The sequence below is a fragment of the Nicotiana tabacum genome, chromosome 6 (genome assembly GCF_000715075.1).
Source record: "Nicotiana tabacum cultivar K326 chromosome 6, ASM71507v2, whole genome shotgun sequence".
Lineage (NCBI taxonomy): Eukaryota > Viridiplantae > Streptophyta > Magnoliopsida > Solanales > Solanaceae > Nicotiana > Nicotiana tabacum.
In genome coordinates this window covers 45,778,973-45,805,317 of record NC_134085.1, presented here as the reverse complement: position 1 = coordinate 45,805,317, position 26,345 = coordinate 45,778,973, and the positions used below count along the sequence as shown (strand labels likewise).

At 33.6% G+C, this 26,345-nt stretch overlaps 2 protein-coding genes across 2 annotated transcripts; one reads left to right on the top strand and one right to left on the bottom strand.

Moving 5' to 3' along the window:
• Window positions 1–11,278: 11,278 nt before the first annotated feature.
• Window positions 11,279–13,318, bottom strand: LOC142181793 (uncharacterized). Its single transcript, XM_075255330.1, has 2 exons — window positions 13,172–13,318; window positions 11,279–11,668 (listed from the first exon to the last, which is right to left on the bottom strand). The coding sequence occupies exons 1-2, from the start codon at window positions 13,316–13,318 to the stop codon at window positions 11,279–11,281; spliced, it is 537 nt and encodes a 178-aa protein (XP_075111431.1).
• A 3,269-nt stretch (window positions 13,319–16,587) lies between these two features.
• Window positions 16,588–16,905, top strand: LOC107798095 (auxin-responsive protein SAUR50). The gene has a single exon (XM_016621054.2). It carries the CDS (start codon window positions 16,588–16,590, stop codon window positions 16,903–16,905), a length of 318 nt encoding a protein of 105 aa, XP_016476540.1.
• The last annotated feature ends 9,440 nt before the right edge of the window (window positions 16,906–26,345 follow it).

Genomic DNA, 26,345 nt, shown 5'->3' with positions numbered 1-26,345 from the left:
CTAGTCTCTGGCAGGAGGGAAGAGGAGACAGAATGTTGGAAATGGAAACAAGTTTCATTAATGCCTTGATATTGAAACTTGCTACCAGCCTTAGGCAATGAAAGCCATGTTCCTGGGCGTTAGCCAAATATACCTAAACACAACACATAAAACCAAATACATTCTGAATTCCTTTAGCAATAAAATCAAATATTGCTGAAATCAATGGAAGCAAAATATCAGTATAACTACTCAATACACTCTTTTGTTTTTCAATCTATTTCAAAAGAATAATTTAAATTTAAACATCTCACTTTACCTTTAGTAATATATTTTATAAAAATATTATGGCATGATTAAGATCACAAGTTTTAATTTTTTTTCTTAAATTCAGTAAGGTCATATTAAGAACTAAATATAAACTATTTTAAAAGAAACTTTTCAGCTACAAAGATATACCTTATGATTTTATGTATTTCAAATCAACTAATGAAAGTAATTTCATTGACACCGGTTAGCAAAGAAGTAGATCTATGTGTCCATGTTGGAGTCCGTTACTGAAATGGTCACTCAACTATTCGAAAATATCTGGTAAAGTCATCTTTCTTTTGTTTGTAATAGAAAATTCATTTAACTATGTATATAGTACTCATAAGATCACTCAACCAGATTTCTCAAACTTTTGATTATCCTCTTCTTTTTTGGTTACTTTTTTAATAATGACTTTTCTCTTTTTAATCTACATTACGGACTTACTTATAGAACAAATATATTTTATTTACAAAATAAAAAATTAGTTTTCTAGCTTATATAATACCAGAATAATATAATTGAGCGTAATATTCAAGAATATATAGTGTATATTATAAAATATTTTATTTTAAATTAAAAAAATTTATATTACGTGCATGGAATACATATTTTACAAATTTTATTTTATTCTCAATTGTGTAAATAATTTTTAAATTTTTGTTGCTAATATCAAAATTATTATTTTACGAACAAATTGTTCTAATTAATATATTTTTCACTATGCTCAATATTTTATTATTCTAACATTGTATATGCTTAGATACTATTTTTACTTTTTTAATTTATAAATAAATTTTATTTATTCTATATATAAGTCTATAATATAAATTAAAAAGAGAAAAAAATTATAATAATAAAAAGTTTAAAAATAAAAAATATAAAGACAAAAGTTGATAATTTAGAGGGTAAAATAAGTATTTTGCCATAAAAAATTTGAGAAATCTAGTTGAGTGACTTTCTAAATGTTATAGATATAATTAAGTGACTTTGTATTTACAAACGAAAGAAGAATAACTTTAACAGATAATTTCGAATTATTTGAATGACCATTTGAGTAATGGACTCGTTGATATCGTAAGAGGATAGAGAAAAGGGTAAAAATTGCAAGGGTGCTCCTTTTTAACCTGTAGCCGCTTTGTCTTTCTGTTTGCACCCGTATTCGTTTTTTTGTTAAAAGCCTTTTAAAAAGACTATTTTGCCCTTCTTCATTAAAAGACTACTTTCTCTCCAAGTATACGCTAGTCCTTTACTGTCTTTGTCTCTCTCGCTCGTTATTCGCGTTTTTTGATTTGTTCTTTTCTAAAATCAAAGTGTTTTCGTTGTTGTTTTGATTTTTCAACTGCTATTCGTCGTTATTCCCACATTACAATTTAATCACAGGTACATTGCATTAATTTTCTGGGTTTTATTTTACGATTTTCTGGATTTTTTTTCTGGTTTTGGTTTTGATAGTCATGTATTTATGATTAAATAGTTTCTTAGTGTTAGTTTGATAAGTGCATTAGTTTTACTTTTACGATTGTGTTTTTAGGTTTTTTGAACGAGTTTTTATGTTGTTGATGAAAATTCTATAAATTCTTCAGTGATTAAACGTCCAAATTTTAAAAAAACTTGAGAGTTAAATAGATGTTACTATTAAAGTGATGATACCTTAGATAGGAGCTGAAGTTTTTTTTTCATGTTTTGGCATTATTTTTGGATTTGAATTTGTGTTTTGTTTTTTGTAAAAACTACAGCATGGGGCTGAATGTTTTGTGTTTTGTAACTGGTGAGCTGAAGTTTTTGTGTTTTGTTACTGGTGAACTTCAGCTCTAGAGCTGAAGGTTTTATTTTTGTAACTGTCGAACTTCAGCTCTAGAGCTGAAGTTTTTATTTTTGTAACTGGCGAACTTCAGCTTTAGAGCTGAAGTTTTGTTTTGTAACTGTCGAACTTCAGCCTTCTTAGAGATTGAAGTTTTAACTGATCTTTTTGATAATGTCCTGATGTTATTTTTTTTGTGTTTTACTTTTTTTGAACATATGGCACCTAAAGCACCTAAAGATCATAATGCAGCTAAAGTACGCAAAGCAGCTAATGCACCTAAAGCACCTAGACTACCTGTAATACCCCCAAGTCCTTATGTCCTTGCTCCTCCACCTACAAGACCAGGTCAAAGATATTTTGAGTTTCGAGATTGGTTTAACTCTAAGGGTTACTGGAAGGGGAACCAAGATTTGAAGAAATTAATTGTAACTTTCTTGACTCTTACACAACGGGATAAGCTTCATAATGGTACATTTCGATACATTATGGCTATGGAAAATTTCAAATGCAGCATGAAGTTGGTTCATTGTCTGTGTCTTTCTCTAATATTCACGATTGATCGATACTCGATTAGTTTCAAGATTTTTGGCCATGATGTTTCCTTCACCCTTGAAGACTTTCACATTATGTGTGGTTTGCGGATCACATCACATAATGTTGAAAAACCAATTAGTCGAGAGAGCAATATTCTAAAGCGCTATTTTGGTAAGTCCAAGGGTGTGACTTTGAAGGATATTCGAGATTTTATGACTCGGAATGAAATTCTAAAGAATGTTGTGAATCACATACACGTATGCGAGAGTGATGATAATGCTGTGAAGCTTATGGAAATTCTTGTTGTAGAGTCTATTTTGTTTGGGAAAAAGACCGAGTCATCTGTGATGGAGGAGTATGCATCTATTGTTGAAGATGATAAGATTTGTGCTGAATATCCTTGGGGTAATGTGGCTTATGAGAAGCTCATTTACTCACTGAAACATGCATTGGACAAGCAGAACAAATTCCATGCAACTGAGTATAAACTTGGTGGATTTCCTTATCCGTTATGTGATTGGTTCTATGAGCGCTTCCCAGATATCCGGGAGAAGTATATAAGAGAGGATTAGTACCTTGATACCCCTCAGGTTCCTAGGATGTTACGTTATGTATGTGTGGGAGAGCCTAAATTTCCCGAACTTTTTGAGATGTTCAGTAGTCATGAAGTAAGTTACTTTTTTTTTGTCTTTGTGTTAATATGCTGGCGTATTAGTTTTCTTCTTCTCATAATATACTTTTTTGTATTAAACAGAAATATCGCAACTTTAGGGTATTGGATATAATTCCTACAGAAGAGGAATTGAATTCAATGCTTTTAATTGGCCAATTACCATGCAACCGAATTCGTTCAAAGGTACTTAACGCGGGTCCTTCAACTGGTGAATCACCACGTACTCTGAGCCTATCAAAAGAATCAAATCGAACTCCTGTTATTGGTGAATCACCACGTAGTCAGAGTCGATCAAAAGAAGCGAATCGAACTCCTTTTATTGGCGAATCATCTCGTACCCAAAGTCGTTCTTACCGTTCTACAAGTGACTTTGATGACAATGAATTACTCGATACAATATGTTCGATAAGTTTTGATCTGAAGTTTTTGGTTTTGTGTTTTGTAAAAGTACAACATGTTTTTAAGCTAAAGTTTTGTTCTATATCTGAATTTTTGTTATGTGTCTATTCTAGAGATTAACGATGGAGGTTTAAAGGCATGCAGAAAAAGAAAGAAGCACAATCGTGAAAGAAGTTTTTGATAAGTTTAAAAAGGAGGAGCGATCTGCTTTTGTGGATGCGGTTTTTGTAAAAGTGAAGGTAAGTTAATTTATAGAGAAGTCTTTTTATTTCTGCTGATGTTAGTCAGATTAATCATTGTTAGTAATTTTTTTTCTAGGAATATTTCGATGAGAAGTTTGAACAGTTGTTTAAGATTGTCAACAAATCAAATGGAATGAATGATAGCAATTTTGATTTGAGTAACCATCGAGATAATGATAGGAGGAACGACTGTTATGAACATCCATCGGATATTAATGTTGTTGATGATGCATTAGATAAAGTCGCAGATGTAAATGCTACACGTGAGGAAACGGCTTTTGTAGGCGATCAACATGTTCAAGAACAATTTGAAGAGGAACGTCCCAGTGTTGATAGATTGAGCAGAGATAGAAATGATGAAGCACAGTTATCAACTGAGAATATTGGAAGCAAGCAAGGTGCATATAATCAAGTTGTTGAGACTGAAGAACATAATGCTCATGATGCATTGTGTAAAGTCGCAGATGATAATGCTACACATAAGGAAGTGGCTGTTGAAGTCGATGAACATGTTCAACAACAAGGTGTAGAGGAACAATCCAGTGTTTGTATATAGAGTAAAGATGGAAATGATGAAGAGTTAACAACTTAGAAAGGTTCAGATGATCAAGTTGTTGGCACTGAAAAACATGCACCGAGTTGTCCTTTGGAAAGTGATATTGGAAAAGGCAATTTGTTTGGCGATGTAGATCAAGCACCTGTTTGTACTTTAGAACTGAAAGCAAGTGATGTGTCTAGCACTATTGGGAAAAACGATCGGTATGCAGGATTACTAGCTATTTGCAAAGAACTTCTACGTGGTGATACACAGGAAATTGTTACTATAGGTACAAAGTGTGAAGTTTATAATATTTCAATGATACCTTAGATTGGAACTGAAGTTTTGTTTCATGTGTTTGTATTTTTTGTAAAAACTACAACATATTTTTTTTGCTGAATGTTTTATTTTGTAACTGGTGAACTTCAGCTCTAGAGCTAAATTTTTTGTTTTTGTAACTGTCGAACTTCAGCTCTAGAGCTGAAGTTTTTTTTTTTGTAACTATCGAAGTTTTTGTTTGTGACTGTCTAACTTCAGTCTTCTTAGAGTTGAAGTTTTAACTGTTTTTTTTATAATATCCTATAGTGAAATTTTCACTACAGTTATAAATTTTTTCTATGTTATATATATAGAAAAACTAGTTGATCTATTCACCCTCTTTATGAATATGCAGTGGAAGTTGAAACTAGTTGTGCTTCAATTGACACAACTCAAAAAGTCTCTGATGATGCTAAATTGAATTAAGGTAGAGTTGAGAAAAACCTTCCAGAGAATACTCCAATGCTCCTCGACGTTGGTTCACAAATGAATGAAGCTGTAAACGCTGATATTGACAAAGGCATGCAGCCTGGGGAAACCACAGCGGAAGACAAACGTCAAAGTCTATAGATCATGAATTTATTATATTTGATTGAAGTATATTTTTTACAGTTTGAAATTTTACATACTTTATTTTTTTATTTATGTTTTTGAATGATTTTTCAGAAAGACTCAAGGAAGCTCACAAAGAATTTGGTGAGCTTATGCAGCTATATGAAAAAAGGAGAAATACATATATTCACACTTGTTGCCTCACAGACATGTGTGAAGTGTGTTGGTATTATTTTATAAAATTTAGTCAGTATTATTTAGTTTTTTTTTTGCATGAAGATACAGGATCTGTTGGAATGCAAACACCATCTGTGTCGTAACACTTAGACCAGGTAGTTATTTTCTGCAATTCAATTACAAGCTGTTTTTTGCCTAATGTGTGTTTTCTATCAGTTTTATTTATGTTTATATTTTCCTTGCTTTTGCAGATCTCATCTGAAGCATCAGAACTTCTTCCAAAACCTAAGAGAAGGAAGATCTCCAATTCTCCTATGTGTGACACCAGTGATATCCCCAACTTTAATTTATGTTCATTTTCACTTGGTAGTACACAAGGGACTGATTCAGAAGGTAATTCTGCTACTGTTGTTGTTGTTCGTGAAGAGACACAAGAATGTCGTGAACAGCAGGGAGTTGGTCAAGCATCTGCCACGATGGCTGTAGTTTTTCTCCCTGCTGCTGAACATCAGTAGTTAGTTGTGACGGAACAGCAGGAAGAGCAAGCAAAAGGAAAACCAGATAAAAAAGGGAAAAGGATTCGTATGGAGAGTATTTGGTTGAGATATCCTTATGTAGTGTATAAAAAAAAGCAAAGGGGGCAAGATTGGAAAGTAGGAAAGAATACAAGAAGGTGTCCCTTCCATTATGTTAATCAAGACAGTGGATTGATCGAAAGATTTACAGAGTGGTTGGAGATGGATGCCAGTGAATATGATTTCAGTCGATTCAGATTAGCTGGATTTGATATTGCAAAATCATTCTTTACCGAGCTTATGGATCCTGACTCTGATCTTGCGGATGAAGTAAGTTATTAAGTTTGTTTTTTGAATTGGTTTTCAATTGTATTTCCCAAAACTTCAGCTTATTTTTTATAGTAAAGTTTTTGCACTGTAATTTGGAAAACTTCAGCTTTATTCATAGTAAAGTGCTGAAGTGTTTTAGCTTATTTGCTAAAATTTCAGCCTAACACTTCAAACTGAATATGCTTAAGTTTATGGCATGCTGTTTGTAGTTTTGTAATGCGTTTTTTCTAAACTTCATAGTGGTATTTTCACATGTTATCATTTGTTGTTGTTCATTTGCAGCATATTGATGTGGGCATATATTACTTGCGCAAACAATATTGCTATCACCTTCCACGTTATCCAAAATCAAGATGTGCAGTAACAGATTTACTTTTCGATCAGTATATGACTAAGTTGGATGGTATTCATCTTTCAGAAGAAAAGATGAAGATAATTAACAAAAGGAAGCAAAAGAGAATGCAGGATAAAAAAAAGAGCAAATCAAAGAGAAAGAGGATATCCAAACAACAGGCTGAAGAAGAAGAAGAACAAGAACAAGCGGTTATTCAGCCACTTACGGACTTTAGTTGGTTTGAGGAAGAATCAACAAATGAAAGGTGGCCAACTACGTAAAAGGCCTCGACCTTTCATGTGGTAACTCATGGGCATCTGCTAGAAAAGTATTCTTTCCATTTCGACTTAAGCCAAGGACGGGCCAGACATCTACGCACTACTTTTTTGGAATTTTGGACTTTAAAGATAAAATTATATATGTGTATGATTCCATGGGCAGTGTAACATACGATCGTGCGCTTGAACATGTCAGAATTTATGCCCGGTTGATCCCACACTGTCTCAAATGCTTGGATTTTGGGGCACACAATAAATTTTATGGGGAAAGTCCTATGGAAAAATTTCAAATTATGTGGATGAAGACGCTGCAACAGACTAACAAGTACATGTTTCGCATATGTATTACCATGTATCTTATGTTTATTATTTTTTGCCCTTTTGTTAACGATTCTTCAATTTCTTTTTCATGTGTTTTTTGTAGTGTTGATTGTGGTATATTTGCTCTTAAGTTTATTGATATGCGGTTGAAGAAAGAAGATGTCTTCAATTTCGATCAAAGTCAGTCATTGACATTTATGAGAGAATTGGCTGCCAATCTTTAGGCTCATGGAAAGTGGAAAAAAGATAGCGGCTATGAAACTCCAGAAGAACAAGAAGGACATGATTATGGAGATTTTGAAGAGACTCTGTTTGAATTTTTTGATTAGAGGATTGGTTGAACATAATTTGGATTTTGTGAATATACATTAATTATTTTTTTAGCTCACTTTTGTGTCATACAAATATGTTTGTGTCTTTTATCATGAATTTTAAGTACATTTTTGTTTTAAAAAAAATTAAGCATGAAGTAAATGACTTCTGCTTTTTAAGCTGAAGTTTTGATTAAAAGTCATAATAAAACTATTGAATCCAACACAAAAACTTCAGCTTATCAGGTGCTGAAGTCTTTAGAAATATACTAAAAAACTTCAGGACGTTGGGCCGAAGTTTTTTGAAAAAGCTTTACGACAAAAACTATTGAATCCAATACAAAAACTTCAGCTTATCGAGTGCTGAAGTCTTTAGAAATATACTAAAAAACTTCAGCACATTGGGCTGAAGTTTTTTGAAAAAGCTTTACGACAAAAACTATTGAATCAAACACAAAACCTTCAGCTTATCGGGTGCTGAAGTCTTTAGAAATATACTAAAAAAATATCAGCACATTGGGCCAAAGATTTTTGAAAAAGCTTTACGACAAAAACTATTGAATCCAACACAACAACTTCAGCTTATCAGACGCTGAAGTCTTTAGAAATATACTAAAAAACTTCAGGACATTGAGCCAAAGTTTTACTATTTTTTGTGGCCTTATTTTTTACTATTTTTTTTATTGCATTTACCAACTACTAGCATTTAGCACTTATTTATTTTGCCAACTACTTATATTGTTACATTCAATTTCTGTGAACAAAAAAAAGTTAACAATCTCTTCAGCATTTATAGATATTAAATTGACTAGGTGCACTCTTTGGCTATATTAACAATCTCTTCACTTGAAAATTTCATAGTCATCCATAAACTTACATCATATTTCTTTAAATTTGTATTCAAAGAAAAACAAGAAAATGTTAGCTAAGACATGCTTATTGGGTGTAGCAGGGAGTTCGTGGGGAGCAAAGATAGTGAAGGAGAAGACGGAATACTTCATATGTGAAGGAGAGTGGCCAGATCAAAAACTCGAGCTCCAGGACAATTTGCTCTTTTTACTAGTTGATAAATTTAACTTTTAGAAAAAAGAGCAAATTTCCTGGGGCTCGAGTTTTTGATGTGGCCACTCTCCGTCACATATGAGGTATTTTGGACTTCTCCTTCACTATCTTTGCTTCCCACGAATTCCCAGATGCACACCAGTAAGCATGTCTTTGTCCAATATTTTTTTATTTTTTTCTTATGAAAGAAGATGGTAGTTGCTAAAAAATCATAGTACTAAACTTCGTCAACCTGTGTCCGGTGCTCGTATTGTCGCATCTGTGAATCAGTTGAAGACATAGTGAAGGTTCGTGGAATGTGGTTAACAAAACTAAGAAGAGCAACTAGGACATGACTATGGAGAATATGAAGACACTCTGTGAATTTTTTGAATAGAGAATAACTTGTAAACAAAAAACTAATTTTTTCTTTTTTTCCAAGGATGTAAGTGAAAACAAAATTGGATTTTGTGAATATACATTATTTTGTGTGAATTATGTGACTTGGATTGATTCAAATATGTTTTTGTGTTTTTCCATGAATTTCAAGTATATTTTTGTTGAAATTCAGCATGCTAAACTTGAGCATGAAGTAAATAACTTTTGCTTTTTAAGCTGAAGTTTTGGTTAAAAGTCATAACAAAAGTGTCAAATGTACGACAAAAACTTCAGCTCATCATTAAATACACTAAAGCAGTTTTTGCGTAAGTTATTTGAAAAGGCTTTACGACAAAATTTATCGAGTCCAGGATAATAACTTCAGCTTACCAGATGCTGAAGTTTTTATAAATGCACTAAATAACTTCAGCATATTGGGCTGAAGTTATTGAAAAAGCTTTACGACAAAACTATTGAATCCACGATGAAAAGCTTCAGCTTATGATGTGCTGAAATTTTTAGAAATGAACTAAATAACTTCAGCACATTGGGCTGAAGATTTTGGAGAAGCTTATGACAAAAACTTCGGCATGTTTTGGTATTTTTTTAAGTTGAAACTTATCTTTTTTGCATTTACTATCTACTTTTTGTCTTTTGTCACCTATTTCATCTTTTATTTACATTTGTTTGACTATATAGTAAATGATCCGAAAAGATATCTTTCAGGCTGAAGTTATTTTTTTACTATAGAAAAACTGTGGGCTTTATTACGGCTAAAGTTACATTTCTTTTTGCATTTACCACATACTTGTTTTTACCACCTACTTATCTTGTTTCATTCAATTTCTCTGAACGTAAAGCAGTAAAAACAGCTAAGAAGTTACTTTTAAATTTATAGATTGATTAGGTGAACTCTTTGTCTATACTAACAATCTCATCACTTGAAAATTTAATAGTCATTCATAGACTTCCATCATATTTCTTTAAATTTATATTCATCCTTAGTCTTTCAGCTTTTGTTAAAGAAACAATGTCTGGTACAAGTGGAAGTAGGAAGCCTAATATGGATGAAATTATGTAGAAGTGGGAGAGTTTGAAGTGTGAGTGGTACAATAACAAAGCGATGGCTAATCTTATGATTTTTTGGGATCAAATAAAGGCTGATTGGGAGAGAATCAGACTAAAGCTCTTTGCGAATGAATCATTCCAGAACAAGCTTAACCTAGAATGTAGTTGTGGAGGTTATTCAACCTCGTTCGACAAGGTTGTGCAGTAGTTTGATAGTTTTCAGTTTCCCGGCTAGAACGACTATTCCAAGCTGCAAAACAACCTGAAGACTCTTCTTTCTCTTATGGACAGAGTAATCGTCGAACAAAGTCAGCTGCGTGATGAATTCAACAAGTTGAAGATGGATCTTCTTGGATTCAGTGGTCTTTTGCCCGACTACCCTATAGTTATCTCTGATAATGATAATGATGAGATATATAGAGAAATTGAGGAGTACTGTGATGATGATGATGATGATGATGATGGTGATGATTGTTAATGTTTGTAATCCTTTTTTATGTTTTAATGCTATGCTTTTTTGTTTACTTCAGCCCATAGAGCTGAAATTTTTAGGTTCATTTTGTATAACTTCAACCCAGAGAGCTGAAGTTTTATTTGTACTTTGTTTGTTGTTCTCATCTCTTTTTGTATCAATGTAATTGTTATCCTCTTTGTTCTTAACTTTCTATTGCATTATCCTTGTTATTTGTTGGTATTTGCTTTATATTTATTAGTTGCAGTATGGTTCTTAGTTTTTATTAAGTTCTTTTTCTATAACTTTAGCTCAGAGATGTTGCAGCTTTTGTTTGTACATGCATTTCTTTTTGTGTGTTGTACGTGTATGTGTATGTGCGAGTGTGTGTGTGTGTGTATTTGATTAAGGATATGTATTTCACATACTGTAAGCTGATGTTTTTTGTCATAGAAGTCATTGCGTACTTTTTTAAAATGCAACCAAACCTGTAAGCCTGCGCAACAAAAATGAGTTATTTGTACTTTAGCAGTATATAAAATAGTCCAAGAGCTTATTTTTTTTATTCCTATGAAAAAAAATCACATTTCAATTATGTCATACAATAAAGAAAGCCTAAATTCAGACCAAGGATTATTGAAGGTTGGAGTATTTTTCAGTGTATTTCTTGGAATATGGATGAGGTGCTAGAGAAGACAAGCAAGTTATTCTGTTATGCCTAACTTATTTACATCGACTACATTTGGTAGACTTGAATGGTACTGATTCAGTTGCAGGTATATGCCTCTTCTTTTGTCTTCTTCCTTGTAAAATCTCTACATCGGGAGGTTTTGTGATCTCATATTGTACATTTTGTGGTATATCCCATGATTTTTGATCTACCACGGTATTCACATGTCCTTCATATGTTTTCAACCATGTTTCCCTTGAATACCAATTTGAGCAGTAATCAGATTTCGGCAAATATCTCTTATTTATAGTAGCAATTGCATGTGGACAGGGCAATTCATCAAGTTGGAATACCAGGCAGTCACAAGTTCTCTTCTTTAAGTCCACAATGAATTCGATTCCTTCACTATTTATTCTAAACAACATTGAGTCAAGGTTGAACACCTAACAAGGAATAAAAAATTAAGACAAACTACATTAGTGTATTTTTGCTTCAAAAAGAAAAAGTATGAAATTTTTTAAATGTAAGCAGTAAATCACTGCAATAGATATAAAAAGATGAAGTTAATAAATATACTCACAAACATTTTGCAAGCCAAGTCCATCTTCCTAGTCATCTCTTCTTCTGCCCATATTGATACTCTGTGAAAAGTTTCATTTGGCTTTTTTCTCCGTTCGTAAAATCACTCTCCCAACTTTTCTTGGATGAAATCTAACATTCTTAAAATAGGCATTTCTCTCCTTTTTAGTAAAACGGAATGCATTGATTCTACCATATTTGTTGTTAGCATATCATAACGTCGTTGTGGGAACCACGATCGAGCCCATCTCTCGGGAGGCTCTTCCATTATGTAATTGTATGTTTTCTTGTCAATACTTTTGAGTTGGGACATTAACTGATTAAAATCTTCACGTTTGTATGACCTTGCAACACTTTGATAAAGATTTATTACCGTGGCTTTTGCATGTCTTTGCTTTAAATTTTTCTCAAAGTGATAGAGGTAGATACCATTGTGAGCTTCATAAAAAACTTTTCTAATCCCATTTACGATCGATTGGTTTCTATCTAACAAGAAAACCAGTTCGCGACGGACTTGAATTGCTTTTCTCATTTCCCCGAAGAACCAAATGTATGCCTCATTGTTTTCTGAATCTGCTACACCAAAACATAAAGAAAGATTTGATTATTTGCATCCTTTGATACAACAACAAATAGAACACCACGATATTTTGACTTTAAAAATGTTGCATATACTGCAATAACGGGTCTACAGTAGGACCAACTAACTATTGATGCCGCAGTAGAAAAGAACATGTAAGAAAATCTGTACAGTGAAACACAAAAAAAACAAATCATAAGATATGAAGTTTTTCAAATAGGAATATTTGAAACTTCAGGCTGATGGTTAGTATTGTTTTGCTTACCTATTCTGCGTATCTCTTTTTATGCTTGTATACGTTCCTGGATTTTTGCCCACCATCATGTGTAGGTATGAAAGAAGAATCTAATAGTTCTCTTCAGGTGTTCCCCTTATGCAAGCAACAGCGTTTTGAATAGCACGCCATGCCTTGTGATAACCAATGTCAATTCCAAATTTCTTTTTCATTTCATTTTCTACAAAGGCTGGTGTAACCTCTATCTTTTTGTCTCGAACATGTTCTATACTTTGTTCACTTATAAAATTTGATGTAGCATGCTTCTGATATGATTTTCTTGCATCAACCGAGCATTCATGGATGTTATGATATTTTATCACCCTGAATAGTGTGTAATTTTTTATTCCGGTAGCACGTACATTCTAACCACATTTGTCCACAATGCATTTCAGCTCGTATCTCTTTGAACATGATCTAAAATCAGTGAATTCAACTTTCTGGTTTATCTCCAAGCTGCAGAAAAATTTAGTCATGTTTTTTTTTGTTCTAAAAAATTGATCCAACTCTTACTTCCTCAGGCAACGCATCGTGCCTAAGTATTTTACATGGTGGAGATTCTTTCAGCTTTCTTCTCACTCTTTTTCTTGATTTCTGAGAAACACAAGAACTTTCAGCAATTTCTTTAATTCTATCTGATGTTATCGGTATAAGCTCCATGTTTACTTCATCTTCGTTGTTGCTTATCATTGCAGAAGGTAACAAAAAGCTTTGTTGGATTGTGTGTTGGTTGTCAATTTGCATTATTAGTTGTCCTTCTTCTTTTTGGTCATCGACAAACTGGTATGAATTTATTGGAGGAGGGGGTAATTGTTGTAGCATTATATATTCTGAAGCAGCTGTAACGTTAGAAGGTTGTTGCTCATTGTCTAGTTACATTATTGGCTATCCTACTTCATGTTGATAATCAGCAAAAGGTTCTGAATCTATCGTATATGCAAGTGATTGTTTGAATGCTGCAGATTCTGAAGGATGTATTTTTTCGATGATGAAATGACAATTCTTGTAGGGTGAATCAATTGTAAGTAAATGTATACAGGTACTGAGTTCTTCATCTGAAGTTACAAGCATTCCTTTGCTTGTATTTAGTTTGATATCAAACCATACTTTTAGTGCATATATGGTTGAATCAATATTTGCAACTTCACTAATTCTCTTCAGGAAAGTATTGAATGATATGTGCTTATTAAGTAGAATAAGTTTTGTATCATGATCCAAGTATTTGAAATCAGGAGTCCAACTCCCACTGAAAGTTATAACAACGCAAATTGAACTCATTCTGCAGATTCATGTTAGTGGCAAGTATTAGGAAAGTGAATAGAAGAATTTTTAGGTTGTTTGTGCTAAAGCTTTTACAAATGAACTAAATCACTTAGGCTTCTTCTGCTGGAATCTTTTGGAAAAAGATGTATGACATAATTAATGAATGTTGTACAGAAAACTTCAGCTTATTAAGTGCAAAAGTTTTTAGAATAAGCTTAATAACTTCAGTATATCAGCTGAAGTTTTTTTGAAAAAGCTGTATGACAGGGATTCATGAATGCAGGGAAAACAACTTAAGCTCATTAGGTGCTGAAGATTTTAGAAATGAACTAAAGAACTTCAGCACATTGGGCTGAAGTTTTAGCAAATGAATTCAACAAACTTGAGCATGTTTCAGTATTAATTGCATAGTATACATGAGTAACCTACACAATTAAAGTAGTAATTATATTGCGTTGGGGGTATGTGTTAGTGTAATAATTACATTCCTATCACATTCATGCACGCTTTTCATTAGACAATATTTAAAATTCCTCTTTGCCTTTTCATATACCATGCAGAAGTTTTTTCCCCCTATATAAGCACGCTATTCTTTGTGAGTTTATTCACTCAAACACATATATTTTAGCAGACATAATAAAATACAAAAAGGAAAAAATGGATGCTGTCATCAGGCAAATAGTGGAAGAAATCATGCAAGACATTATAGAGGCTTTTGAGCTGAAACTAGATGAGCTCATACACAAGTACGACAGGGAACTGGAAGAAATTAACAACAAGCTTGATACACTTGTGATGTATGCAAGATTTGATAATCTTGCTGATGAAGATGCTCGTCCATCTGGTAGTGACGACGACGACGATGATGATATGGACGACTAGTTTTTCTTTTTGTTATTTATATTTATTTTGTTATTTATGTAGTTTAATTTATCTTTTTTGACATTTAATGAAATATTTAGTTTTTGTTTTAAGTTTTTTCTGCGTTTTTTTAATATTAATTCTATTCAAAGTCGAAAAATAGCAGAGGAAATGAACTATATAAGTTTAGTAGGAATTAACAAAAACTAATCCGAATATTAAGCATTTTTTGGTATGAAGTTTTTTCAAAAAATCATAATAAAATACACAGTGCTTGACGAAAACTTCAAGCATGAATTAAAAATTCTTTTTAAACTTAGAAAATAACAGAACAATTAACAAAAACTTATCCGAAAATTACATATGGAACGACAAAATATTAAGCATTTTTAGCAGACGAACTAAAAAAACTTCAGCATACAAAACATTATACGAAAAATGTTTTACATATTCCTGAAAACATAAACATTTTTCGGTATGAAGTTTTTTCAAAAAATGATAATAAAATATATAGTGCGGGAGGAAAATTTCAGCTCCATCAGCCGAAGTTTTTACAGATTAACTAAAGAACTTCAGCACCTATGCTGAATTTTTTTGTGCAATATGAAATTTTAATTTATGTTTTAGTTTTTACCAAGTGTAGGAGGAAAACTTCAGCTCCTCCTGCTGAAGTTTTTAAATATTAACTAAAAAACTTCAGCACCTATGCCGAAGTTTTTTGTGCAATATGAAATTTGAATTGATGTTTTATTTTTTTTACCCAGTGCAATAGAAAAACTTCAGCTCCTCCTGTTGAAGTTTTTAAATATTAACTAAAAAACTTCGGCATAGGTGTTTTTACCCGGTGCCGAAGTTTTTTGCGCATAAGTGTTTTAAATATTCAAACACTCATATAATGTTTTAATATAATTTTTTCTTCGTTGTGTTATTTGCCTGCTCGTTTTGCCGAATTTTTTAGATATGAACTAAATAACTTCAGCTTGTTTCAGCATATTTGTCGGATTAGAATGTTAGAATTCATCGTCAAATAGATTTAGAATGCAAATTCAGCATATCAGTGAAGTTCGTCAAACAATTTCAATCAATCAATCAGAAAACATGTAATTCAAAAACTATTTTGAATTCTGAAGATGAATTTGAATACTTACAATGTATTTTGTAATTTTGAATTTGGAATTTGAATCTGGTTCAAATCTGGTTTGCGAGAGGCAATCTCAGGAGAGACGGACTGATGGAGGAGATACGAAGAAGATCTGAAATTTGATTCTGGGTATGCTTGATGCATCTTTTATATGTTTTGAAAAGGGTATAATGGTCATATTATTACGGATTTTTTGTTAGTTGGTTACAAAATCAATAGTTTTTAAAAATAAAGTATAGGTTAAAATATGATATAAAAATAGAGTACGGCCGCGCACGAGAAAAGGGCCTCTTTGCTATTAGGAGGTTCAACATAGAAATACAAAATCAATGGGCTTTAAGCCTTCGGCCCCCACCTTGTCCTTCTCCTTGTACTCTTACCCCAAATTACACACTTGCTCTGTCCTTTGCACCCACCCTTACCCTACCCCACCCCCACAAGATCATGTTCTCCCCTCCCCCCTCACCCTTAAAAATTTTATAAACCAAAAACAGAGCTTTTCCTTTATATATACCTTTACATCTTCCAATTCCTCATCACCACCACTTTTTGACAACACTTTCTCTCAAGCAAAGAAGTGTTGTGTTGGTCTTCTCTTTTTGTCCCAAAAACCCTCTAACTTTTTTTCATTTGCATTACTTAAAAACTTTAAGTGAAGCAAAAAATGGCAATCAGAAAAACAAACAAGCTGCCACAAACTGCAGTCCTAAAGCAAATCTTGAAAAAATGTTCGAGTTTGGGGAAGAAACATGGCTATAATGATGAAGATGGTCTTCCCCTTGACGTCCCCAAAGGCCATTTTGCTGTTTATGTTGGAGAGAACCGAACTCGATACATTATACCAATTTCATTCTTAACTCACCCTGAGTTTCAGTGCCTCTTACGACGCACTGAAGAAGAATTTGGCTTTGATCATGAAATGGGCATCACTATTCCATGTGAAGAAGTTGTTTTCCGATCACTAACTTCTATGCTTCGATAGAGAATTGAAAGAGAAAGCAAGGGAAAGTGAATAGTACGTAGTAGTGATAGGTTTTGGGTGAAGAAGATGGGTTTAAGATGAAGCAATTCTCTTGAATTGTTTCTCTTTTTTCAACGTCTTTCTTCACTCTAGTTTTTATTTTTATTTTTATGTTTAATGATTTCCTCTAACACGACCAAAAATGGCCAGGAATTATTTTGGTTCTTTTTATGGGTCAGATTTGTAAAGAAGAAGAGATTGGAGCTTTTTCCTTGCAGAGGTGTTTTTCTTACACCCTGTGAGAAAAATTATTAATGTTAAGCAAAGATCAATTTGCCTCGTTTAGTCAATTCTCAAAATCTTGTTTTATTTGTTATTTTTTGTACTACGGATTACGTTTTGTACAGTGATATAGTTTAATTTAAAGAATTTTTACATTATTAGTATAATTTATCTTATATTTTAGAGAAAGTTATATTACTTTATTTTCGAGATTACCGTATTAAACTTGACATGTAAAATAGGTTATGTTTAAGCGATACGAGTATACCCCTTCTAAGTTCTGTTTTTAGCTTTTGTTCTTTCGATGCATGTATTTATTGTTCAACCTGCATGACTGAAGTCACGGTAGAAGTAGATGAAATGATGAATGATTTTTTCACCTCTTTTATATAATAGCGATAGACAGAGTAAATGCAACGCTTGGGGACTGATCAGTGAAATATGAACTAAACTGATCTGACATGTACGTAAAAGAGTTACAGATGGAGTCTGGACTCAAGAGTACCTATTTCCTTTTTGGTTCGTTCCAAAAAAATGAACCCTTTCTAAATTTGGTAACAATTTAGCTTAAAGTTACAACTTTACCCTTAATGAGAAACTTTTATAACCACACAAATACTCTGGGCCTCATTTGGACTTGTTTAGGACCACAAATTCCAAAAATCTTCATTTTTTTTTCTTAAACTCCGTGTCCAATCAGACACGTTCACATAAATTGGATCGGAGGGAGTATAACATAATTTGTCGAATCATGAGGCCAAATTAACTAAATTTTCAATTGAAATTCCAATATAGAATTTTTAATATAAAATTTATATATTCAAATACAAAAAATAACTTAATAGTAATATTTATGATACTTAGACATATTTGCACATCTTTTATTATAAAAAAAATTAATGACTTTAATTAGGATAAAATAAAAGTTAAGCAACCATCAATAAAATCAGCCCGTGAAATGCTGGCTTCTATTCCAAGAAAATATGGAATTCACTAAGTATATCCAAACCCCAAAAAGAAAAAAAAGAAGAACAATATTTGGATATCAGTGGGATAAATGATACTTCCTTCGTTTCAATTTATATGAACCTGTTTGATTGGGCACAGAGTTTAAGAAAAAATAAAGACTTTTGGAATTTGTGGTCCTAAACAAGTCAAAAAGGGCTCCAGAGTATTTGTGTGGTTATAAAAGCTTCTCATTAAGGGTAGAATTGTAAGTTTAAGTTAAATTATTACCAAATTTAGAAAGAATTATTTTTTTTGGATATTCTTTTTGCAACGGACCAAAAAAAAAATAGGTTCACATAAACTGAAACATATGAAGTAATCATTACTTATAAGATGCCGTTTAGATCAGAAAACGATTTAATTATTTTATTGGTTTATTTTGTTCGATCTGTTCGGTTAATCGGTTGGATGGCTTAGTTTCTACAAGGTTGCATTATTCTTGTGTAAAGTCCGTCCCATGGTCTTGTTTTATTTCGACCACTAGACTATTCTTTTCTTGAAGAGTTTAACTCTACTCTCAAAAGTAATTTTAATTTGAAAACTTAAAAAATACAATAAGTAATTTAGTTTAATTAATTAATATTATATTAATAATATAAAAATTATTTGTACTATCAGCATATATAACTTAAATTTTTTTTTGAAATACGAAAATTTGTGTCAGATGCGAAAACAATAAAAGATGCGAAGTTTTACCGGAAAGGGAAGAGGTGGACAAAGGACTTCCTCGGATAAGGCTAATATCTTGAGGCGAAACGGATTTACATTTTCTTATTCACTCCATACCTCATATATACTATCACAATAAATTGTTATGTCAGTGTACACGGTTGAAATCGGATTTATCTATTGTGTGACAAATTGGAACTGAAATACGATGGGTTGAAGATTGTCCCTGGGTTCCATCGAACCAAACTACGAAGTTAGAACATACGTCTTCAAATATCATCGAGCTCGTGACTTCGAAACCGACCCCGAGTTCGAATTAGCTTGAGAAAATATTATCGGACCAAATAACAAGGCCGAAATATACCGGTCGAATATCACGGCGGGAATTTCGTCACGTATCAATGAGAAACCAATTAATTAGCAATATACTATTATTACTAGTTCTTGTTATCTTACCATTTTGTTCTGATACTGATTAAGACACTTTTAACTCGAGGGTAACCAACCTTCAAGGCCAAGATTGTTCAGCTTGTGTGGTTTGCATTTACTTATTACTTATGATTTCAATATTAATCTGATTTTCTCAATTTTTATCAAGTTAGGTCATGTATCCTTAAAACCGTGTATAAATTCAATTATTATCCGATTTTGAGGGAAAACAGTTTGGTGTCCACCGTGGGGCTAAGAAAAATAGTGGTTATTTGATACGAATTTCTATAACACACACTATTTTACACTTGTTCTTTGAAGTGTCTCTGATTTCAGGCTTAAACTCAAAATGTCAAACTCACAATTAGCACCTTTACCTGCTGACGATTAGTCTGGCCACCACAGTGAAAACAATAACATAATGCCTGACAACGAGGTACCGCCCGTTGATCCCGTCAGTATTCCAATTGCAGACCCGTTGGACGCTAATTCGCACGTGGCTATCGACACACGCCTCTCTACTGATCCGGAGAATAGCATCCGTGGTGGAGCCCGGTCGACAACATAGAATACTCAAAATAATGGAGGAGACGGGGTTAATCTACTGTGAGCACGTGATTTTTGCCCTAAGCAGATTATTCCCAAAAAAAAATTCAAACAAAATGATCTTTTTCATTATTTTACAATTTTGTGAATTTTGTGTCATTTTCTGTTGATTGTTTGCATTTTATTTGTGCATTTTAATTCATATAAAAATACAAAAAAAAAATATACATTTGGCATTTGCATTTAGGATTTAACTTCATATTTTAGAATTAATTAGGGGTTAATTTGTTTCAGAACAAAATATAAAGAAAATAACAAAAATAATCCACTTTTGCATTCTTAATTGTTAATTGCTGAATTTGTCATGAAATAGATTTTAAACAATTTTAGGAGTTAATTAGTTTAACTTTTGAAATATATTAGGACTCTATTTTACTTTTTGCATTTTCATAAAATCAAAGAAAATAGACTTTTTCCAATTTTTACCATTTTACAGGATTTTGTAGGATTTTTATTTAATTGTTTGCATTTTTGTGCATGTTTAAGTTATCATTAGTCCAGCGTGAAACTAAGAAAGAGAGATGTGCCTAAGGCGGCATGTAAGCAAACTGTGCACGCTAAGAGAAGAGGAGAGATGTTCGCAATTACTACCACAAGAAAGCCGCCCACTGAGCTGCAACACAAAGTTGAATTTTAGGAGTTAATTAGTTTAACTTTGAAATACATTAGGACTCTATTTTACTTTTTGCATTTTTATAAAATCAAAGAAAATAGACTTTTTCCAATTTTTACCATTTTACAGGATTTTGTAGGATTTTTATTTAATTGTTTGCATTTTTGTGCATGTTTAAGTTTTATTTAAGTCATGAAAAAGTACCAAAATATCATGCATTGCATTTAGGATTTGTTTTTACGTTTTTAGAATTAATCAGTAATTATTTGCTTTATAAAAATTTGAAAATCACAAAAATAGTCCATTTTTACATTTTTTGTCTTTTAATTTTTAGTTTATTAATTTTCCTCTTTTAATTTAGAATTACGTATTATTTATAGTTTTTATAATTAGCTAATTAGTTTAGTTTCACACTTTTGGATAGTTTAGGATATTTTTTTTAATTTGTAGGATTTTTAATTAAAAAAATTTTAAAATAAAAGAAAGAAATTTGGAAAAAAGAGTTTAATGTGAATCTGGGCCAAATCCTATACCCAAATAGTGCCCAATTCGGACCAGCCCAAATGCCCAAAACCCCTCTTCTTCTTTAAATCGAGCCCAACCCCCTTCTTCTCAGTAACCCGCCCAGATGCCAACCCGACCCGTCCATATACACGCAAATACAATCAGACCCCCAGACCCCTAATCCCAAACCGCGACTGTTCTTCTTCTTTGAAGAACACGCGAGTCAAGCCCCAAATTCGTCCCAAAAAATCGTCAAAATTCACGCGAGTGAGCATCAAGCCCTAACCCACGCGTCCCTCTATCTATCCTCTTGCTGTTGCTAACGGATTTTCTGATGCCAAGATTCGCTTTTGTTCACTCGCTCGATTTTGAGAGAAGGCACGCGATTGGAAGGTCATAGAGACAATTCGTTGGATGAATGTGAGGCATTGGGTTGATTTCGTTCAATCCGAGCCCCACATTCATCAGGGGTTCGTTTCATAAAAGGACTCAATCCGATTTTTTTTTGGGGGAGAAGGAATTTTGGGAAGGAAAAAGTTCGGAGGTTCGATTTCTAATTTCTGTTTTGATTTTCTGATTTTTGGCGTTTGTTTGATTGATACAAAACCCTCGTTGTTTTGGATTTTCTTTTAGTTTCAATCCCAGAAAATACAGAAAATATCCTAGATTTCTATTTTTCTTTGTTAGAGTAAAAACAAATGAAAAATAAAAAAGAGTTTCGATTTCTTTGCATATCATCTCTGGTTTAATCGTGCTTGTGATGGAGTTCGTTTACAAATGGAGCTCGTTTGAGAATTGCTGAGTTCGTCGCTGTCTAGACTTCTGATTTCTGCTCGTCTTTGCTACTGATTTGGCTGTGCTTCGAGCCTTCTGTTATTTTACTGCTGAAAGTTTGGAGTCGAAACTGTGTAATCGCCTTCGATTTTGTTATCAAAAGAAGTTCGAAATTTCAGGTTCAATCTTCATCTCTCTGTTCTTGCGATTCTGTTTCGTTTTAGTGCTTTGAACTATGTGTTTCTGTCTCGAGTGCTCTGTTTGTGCTAGGATCGAACCTCGTGTTGAATGAATTCATTCTCAGTAGTATGATGTATTTGAGTATTTTCAGTTAGTAGAAATCGATTTGAATAGTCGTCTTTCATTACCTACATGTCTTGACGGTTATTCAAGCTTGAAGAATATTCTGAATCAAGTGTCGTCGACTTTAAATGAACAATGTGCTCATGTTTATTCTGGTTCTGTTTAGCTTAGTTTACATATGAATTGAACTCTGAAATTGTCTGCCCTGCAATACTGGTATGAATATGATTGTTTGACGAATGCGTTTGATTAAAGTCAGATTCGATTCTTGGTCGTTTGAGTTGATGAAACACGTCAATTGCTGTTAGAATCAGTTTGATTAACTATTTGATAAAGGAATTTGTTATTGTTCAAATGATCCATAGTTCAGTAATGTGTTCTCTTGAGTTTGTTGTAAATGTTTGGATCCAGTTTCTTCGTATAAGCTCGAAACGAGTTCCATAAGCCCTGTTTGATATGTCTATTTCCCTTCATCCTGTCATTCTGCCAGAATAGGACTATATTCTCTGGCTTCTTCTTTTCAGTTTTAGGTTTTGTTGATATATGCTACTGATTTAGCTAAAGATCAGCTTGAATTCGTGGTAGTTTCGCGTTAAGGGATTTTTTTTAATGATTCAGGTATGTTTGTTTCAATTGTTTGGACTTAAAATTTAAGTTTGAGGTTTAGTTGTGTGAGTTGTGCTCATGTTTGAAGTTCAATTTTAGTGATCATACTAGCTAGGTGAAATTAAGGGAAGAGGCGCGACTGATTTCAGTTGTTTTGTCCTAGAGTCAGTTTTGTTGGTCTTCATTTAGTGTATTTCTCCATTGATTTTCAAGAAGAGTAGCAGAATAGTGTTTATTGTTTAAAGCTTTTGATTTGTTTCATTGATTGAAGAAGAAGGTCCATTGGTTGGTAATTCTTTAGAAATAAGGTCCTGTTAACCCTTTGTTATTCCATGGATGTCCAGATTCATTATTTCCCTTTTATGCAATTTGTCTTAAGTGAAAATGATTCAAATCTAACCTATATGCAATTTTGGTACAATGAATTGGTGATCGGACATTTAAGTGTTGATAGAGGAGTCATTTCCTATAATTATTTATTGGTCCTGGACCACAATTTGAGTCATAGTTTTATCAAGATGGGGCCTGTCGCTAATTGGGTTTCTCACATAACTGAATGCTGATTTCATTTTATTTCTGTTAGTTATTAAGGTTAGCTCAACTGTTCGTTTAGATTGGACTCAAATCACGCTAGGACTTTATCTAATTAATTGGACCTTTGAGTAGACTTGAGATGAGCCTCGCCCAATAAACACAATTGCGGGGCCCTCAATAGAGGGTTAATAAAATAATTAGAATTTGGGAGGGCCGTTTAGCGAATTTCACGGCCCTTCCTAAAATGATACTACGTTAGAATCTTTAGGCACGATTTAATTAAATTACTTTCTTAAACTCGGGTGTGCATTTCATGTGACCCAAATTAAATCCCAAAACGTTGAATAAAATGTGTTTAGGATTGCGGGTGCATTTCATGAGGCGCATTCCAAAGACACGTTTTAAACAACGTTCAATTTTCTTTAAATTTGAATAATAAGCGGCTAAAAGTAAAAATTGGAACATAGGATCTTCATGTAATAAAGTCAGATGAATAAGCTAAATACAACAGTTAAGCGACCGTGCTAGAACCACGGAACCTGGGAATGCCTGACACCTTCTCCCGGGTTAACAGAATTCCTTACTCGGATTTCTAGTTCGCGGACTGTTAACAGAGTCATCTTTTTCCTCGGTTTGGGATTCAACTGGTGACTTGGGACACCATTAATCTCCCAAGTGGCGACTCTGAATCTCTTAATAAAACAAATCCCGTCTCGATTGTCCTTTAATTGGAAAAACTCCTTATACACCCTCCCCGGGGTGTAGTGCCAAAAGGAGGTGTGACAGCTCTGGCGACTCTGCTGGGGACTCGAACCCAGAATCTCTGGTTCAGGGTTCAGAATTCGAGCTTAGATAAATTGTTGTATTTGGTTGTATCTGATTTTCCTACATGTTTTGTGCTGAATGTGCTAAATGTTACCGCTTTGATATTATCTGAACTGTATATAAACTGTGCCGACACCCTTCTCTCTTCACCTCCGGGGATGTGCTTACTGGTTGAGACTCCCTATTCTGTTAGTGTCATACCTTGAAATAAGAAAGAGGCCGGACAAGTTACTAAGTCGGATGGCCTTTTGGTTCCCGGAAAGTTGCCCCCTCCTCGACTCGAGTCGTCCGCTCGGGGTACACAGTCTAGAACACCGACCCAAGTTTTGAATATAGAATAACGTGACTTCATACCGGATCCCTAGTAGGAACGATTATTTGCATCATGCTGCATTTGACTTAGGGGACTCAACACAAGGGTTGGGTCCGTCTAGGGCTAGCAACCTGAAATGAAAGGATCATCCTGATGCATCCTACTTGCTATGTACATATATTTGTTTCAAACCTGCATGTTGACCGGTTTTTGAATCTCGGGAATGTTGAAAAATCGAGGAAAAAAAAAGAAGAAAAAAGAGAGAAATAACAGAAAAACCAAGTACTGTCGAAACTCTGCCGAAATTTTGAGAAAACGAAAAAAAAGGGAAAATAGGAAAAAAGAGTCTTTTATTTTCGGACAGTTGTTTGTTGAAAAAGAAAATGGAAAAGAGTCTTTATTTTAGTTTGGTAAAATAGGTTGTTTTATTGTTTGTTGAAAATGAAGAGAAAAGTCGTTATTTTGTCTTGTTTTCAAAAATAGAAAAGGAAAATAGTTTGTCTTGCCATGAAAAATGAAAATAAAAAAGAGTCTTATTTTAAAATGGTTCGGTTAATTCGCCTGAACTACGCCGGTTTGATTCTCACAGGGCGTGGGATACGTAGGCAACCCTCATCGGGTCCAACCTTTCTTTTGCAAAAATAGCCAAAAAAAATGTCAAAATTTTTATTTTCGTCGTAAATAAGTTGGGTGATGCCGTTTTGTCAAAAATAGCCAAATGTTCCCAAACGGAACGCCGGAAGGCTGACCTTGCATAAATAGCCACCTTTGGTCATGTTTTCATTTTTCAATCCTCACAGCCTTAAGTTTTCGTCCTCAAGGCGTTGAAAGGCCGTGTTGCAATACCGGGTCTTTTATTTTAATTTGAAAAAAAGGTGACGAGTTATAAATAAGTCAAGTAGGGCCGTCTTGTCATAAATAGCCAAATATCCCCAAAAGGAATGCTGAGATGATGACTTTGCAAAACGGCCGTCTTGGGCAATTTTGATTTTTGACCGGTTGACTCTCGCAGCCTTAAAATCTTTGTTCCCGAAGTGCTGAAAGGCCGCGTTTGAGAATCGAGCCCTTCATTTTTTAAAATAAATCTGAAAAATATACAAATAGTTTTATTTTGAGTCGAAAATATATAGATAGTTTTATTTTGAGTTGAAAAAATATATAGATAGTTTTTATTTTGAGTCGAATAAAAGTTTTTCTTTTGCTTAATCGCCTTAATAAATGTGCAGGATGGGCACGATGCTAAATGAAACCTTTTCAATAATGACCAAAATCCCTTTTGAGTTGCGATTATGGTGGAATGACTTAGGCAAAGAAGGGCAAGGCGAAGTGAAAAAGTATTTGAAAGATCTCCCGGATTTATTAGACATCTAGCCTCGGGGGGATATTATCAGGGCATTGGTCTCTTGTTGGGATTCGACACATAATGTATTTTATTTCTCGGACTTTGAGCTCACCCCGATATTGGAAGAAATAGCGGGGTACATCGGAAGTGATCAAGCTCCATTGAGGTTCAAATACTTAATTGCTCCCAGGGCCATTACCGTACACCGGTTTTTGGATTCCTTGAAAATACCCCGAACAGTTCATCATCCAGATTTTGCAAAGGGTTTCTGCAATTTTTGCTTCATATATGATAGATATGGCCACGTGGGCGGGTTCAATAATCCATACTTTAAGCTATGCAGTAGAAGTAACCGACAAAAGTGGGAGGAACACAGACGGGTGGCTTTTATGATAGCCTTTTTGGGCCTCATAGTATTCCCAAGGAAAGATGGAAATATTGATTTGAAAGTAGCTGGGGTCGTCAGTACCTTGCAAACCATGAAAAAAAGCACTTTAGCACCTATGATCGTGGCTGACATCTTCCGAGCTCTCACTGCTTGCAAAGGTGGGGGCAATTTTTTTGAGGGATATAACTTGTTGTTACAAATGTGGATGACAGAGCATTTATGCCACCGCTCTCAGCTCTTGAGTTATGGTTCGTTTGAGAAAACT

Bases quoted from the DNA above. Each gene is read 5' to 3' on its own strand.
- LOC142181793 (XM_075255330.1), bottom strand. From the start codon at position 13,318: ATGGAGCTTATACCGATAACATCAGATAGAATTAAAGAAATTGCTGAA. The intron at 11,669-13,171 runs GTAAGAGTTGGA...ATTCCTTGTTAG, and splicing joins ACGATGCGTTGCCTGAGGAA to GTGTTCAACCTTGACTCAAT.
- LOC107798095 (XM_016621054.2), top strand. From the start codon at position 16,588: ATGGCAATCAGAAAAACAAACAAGCTGCCACAAACTGCAGTCCTAAAG.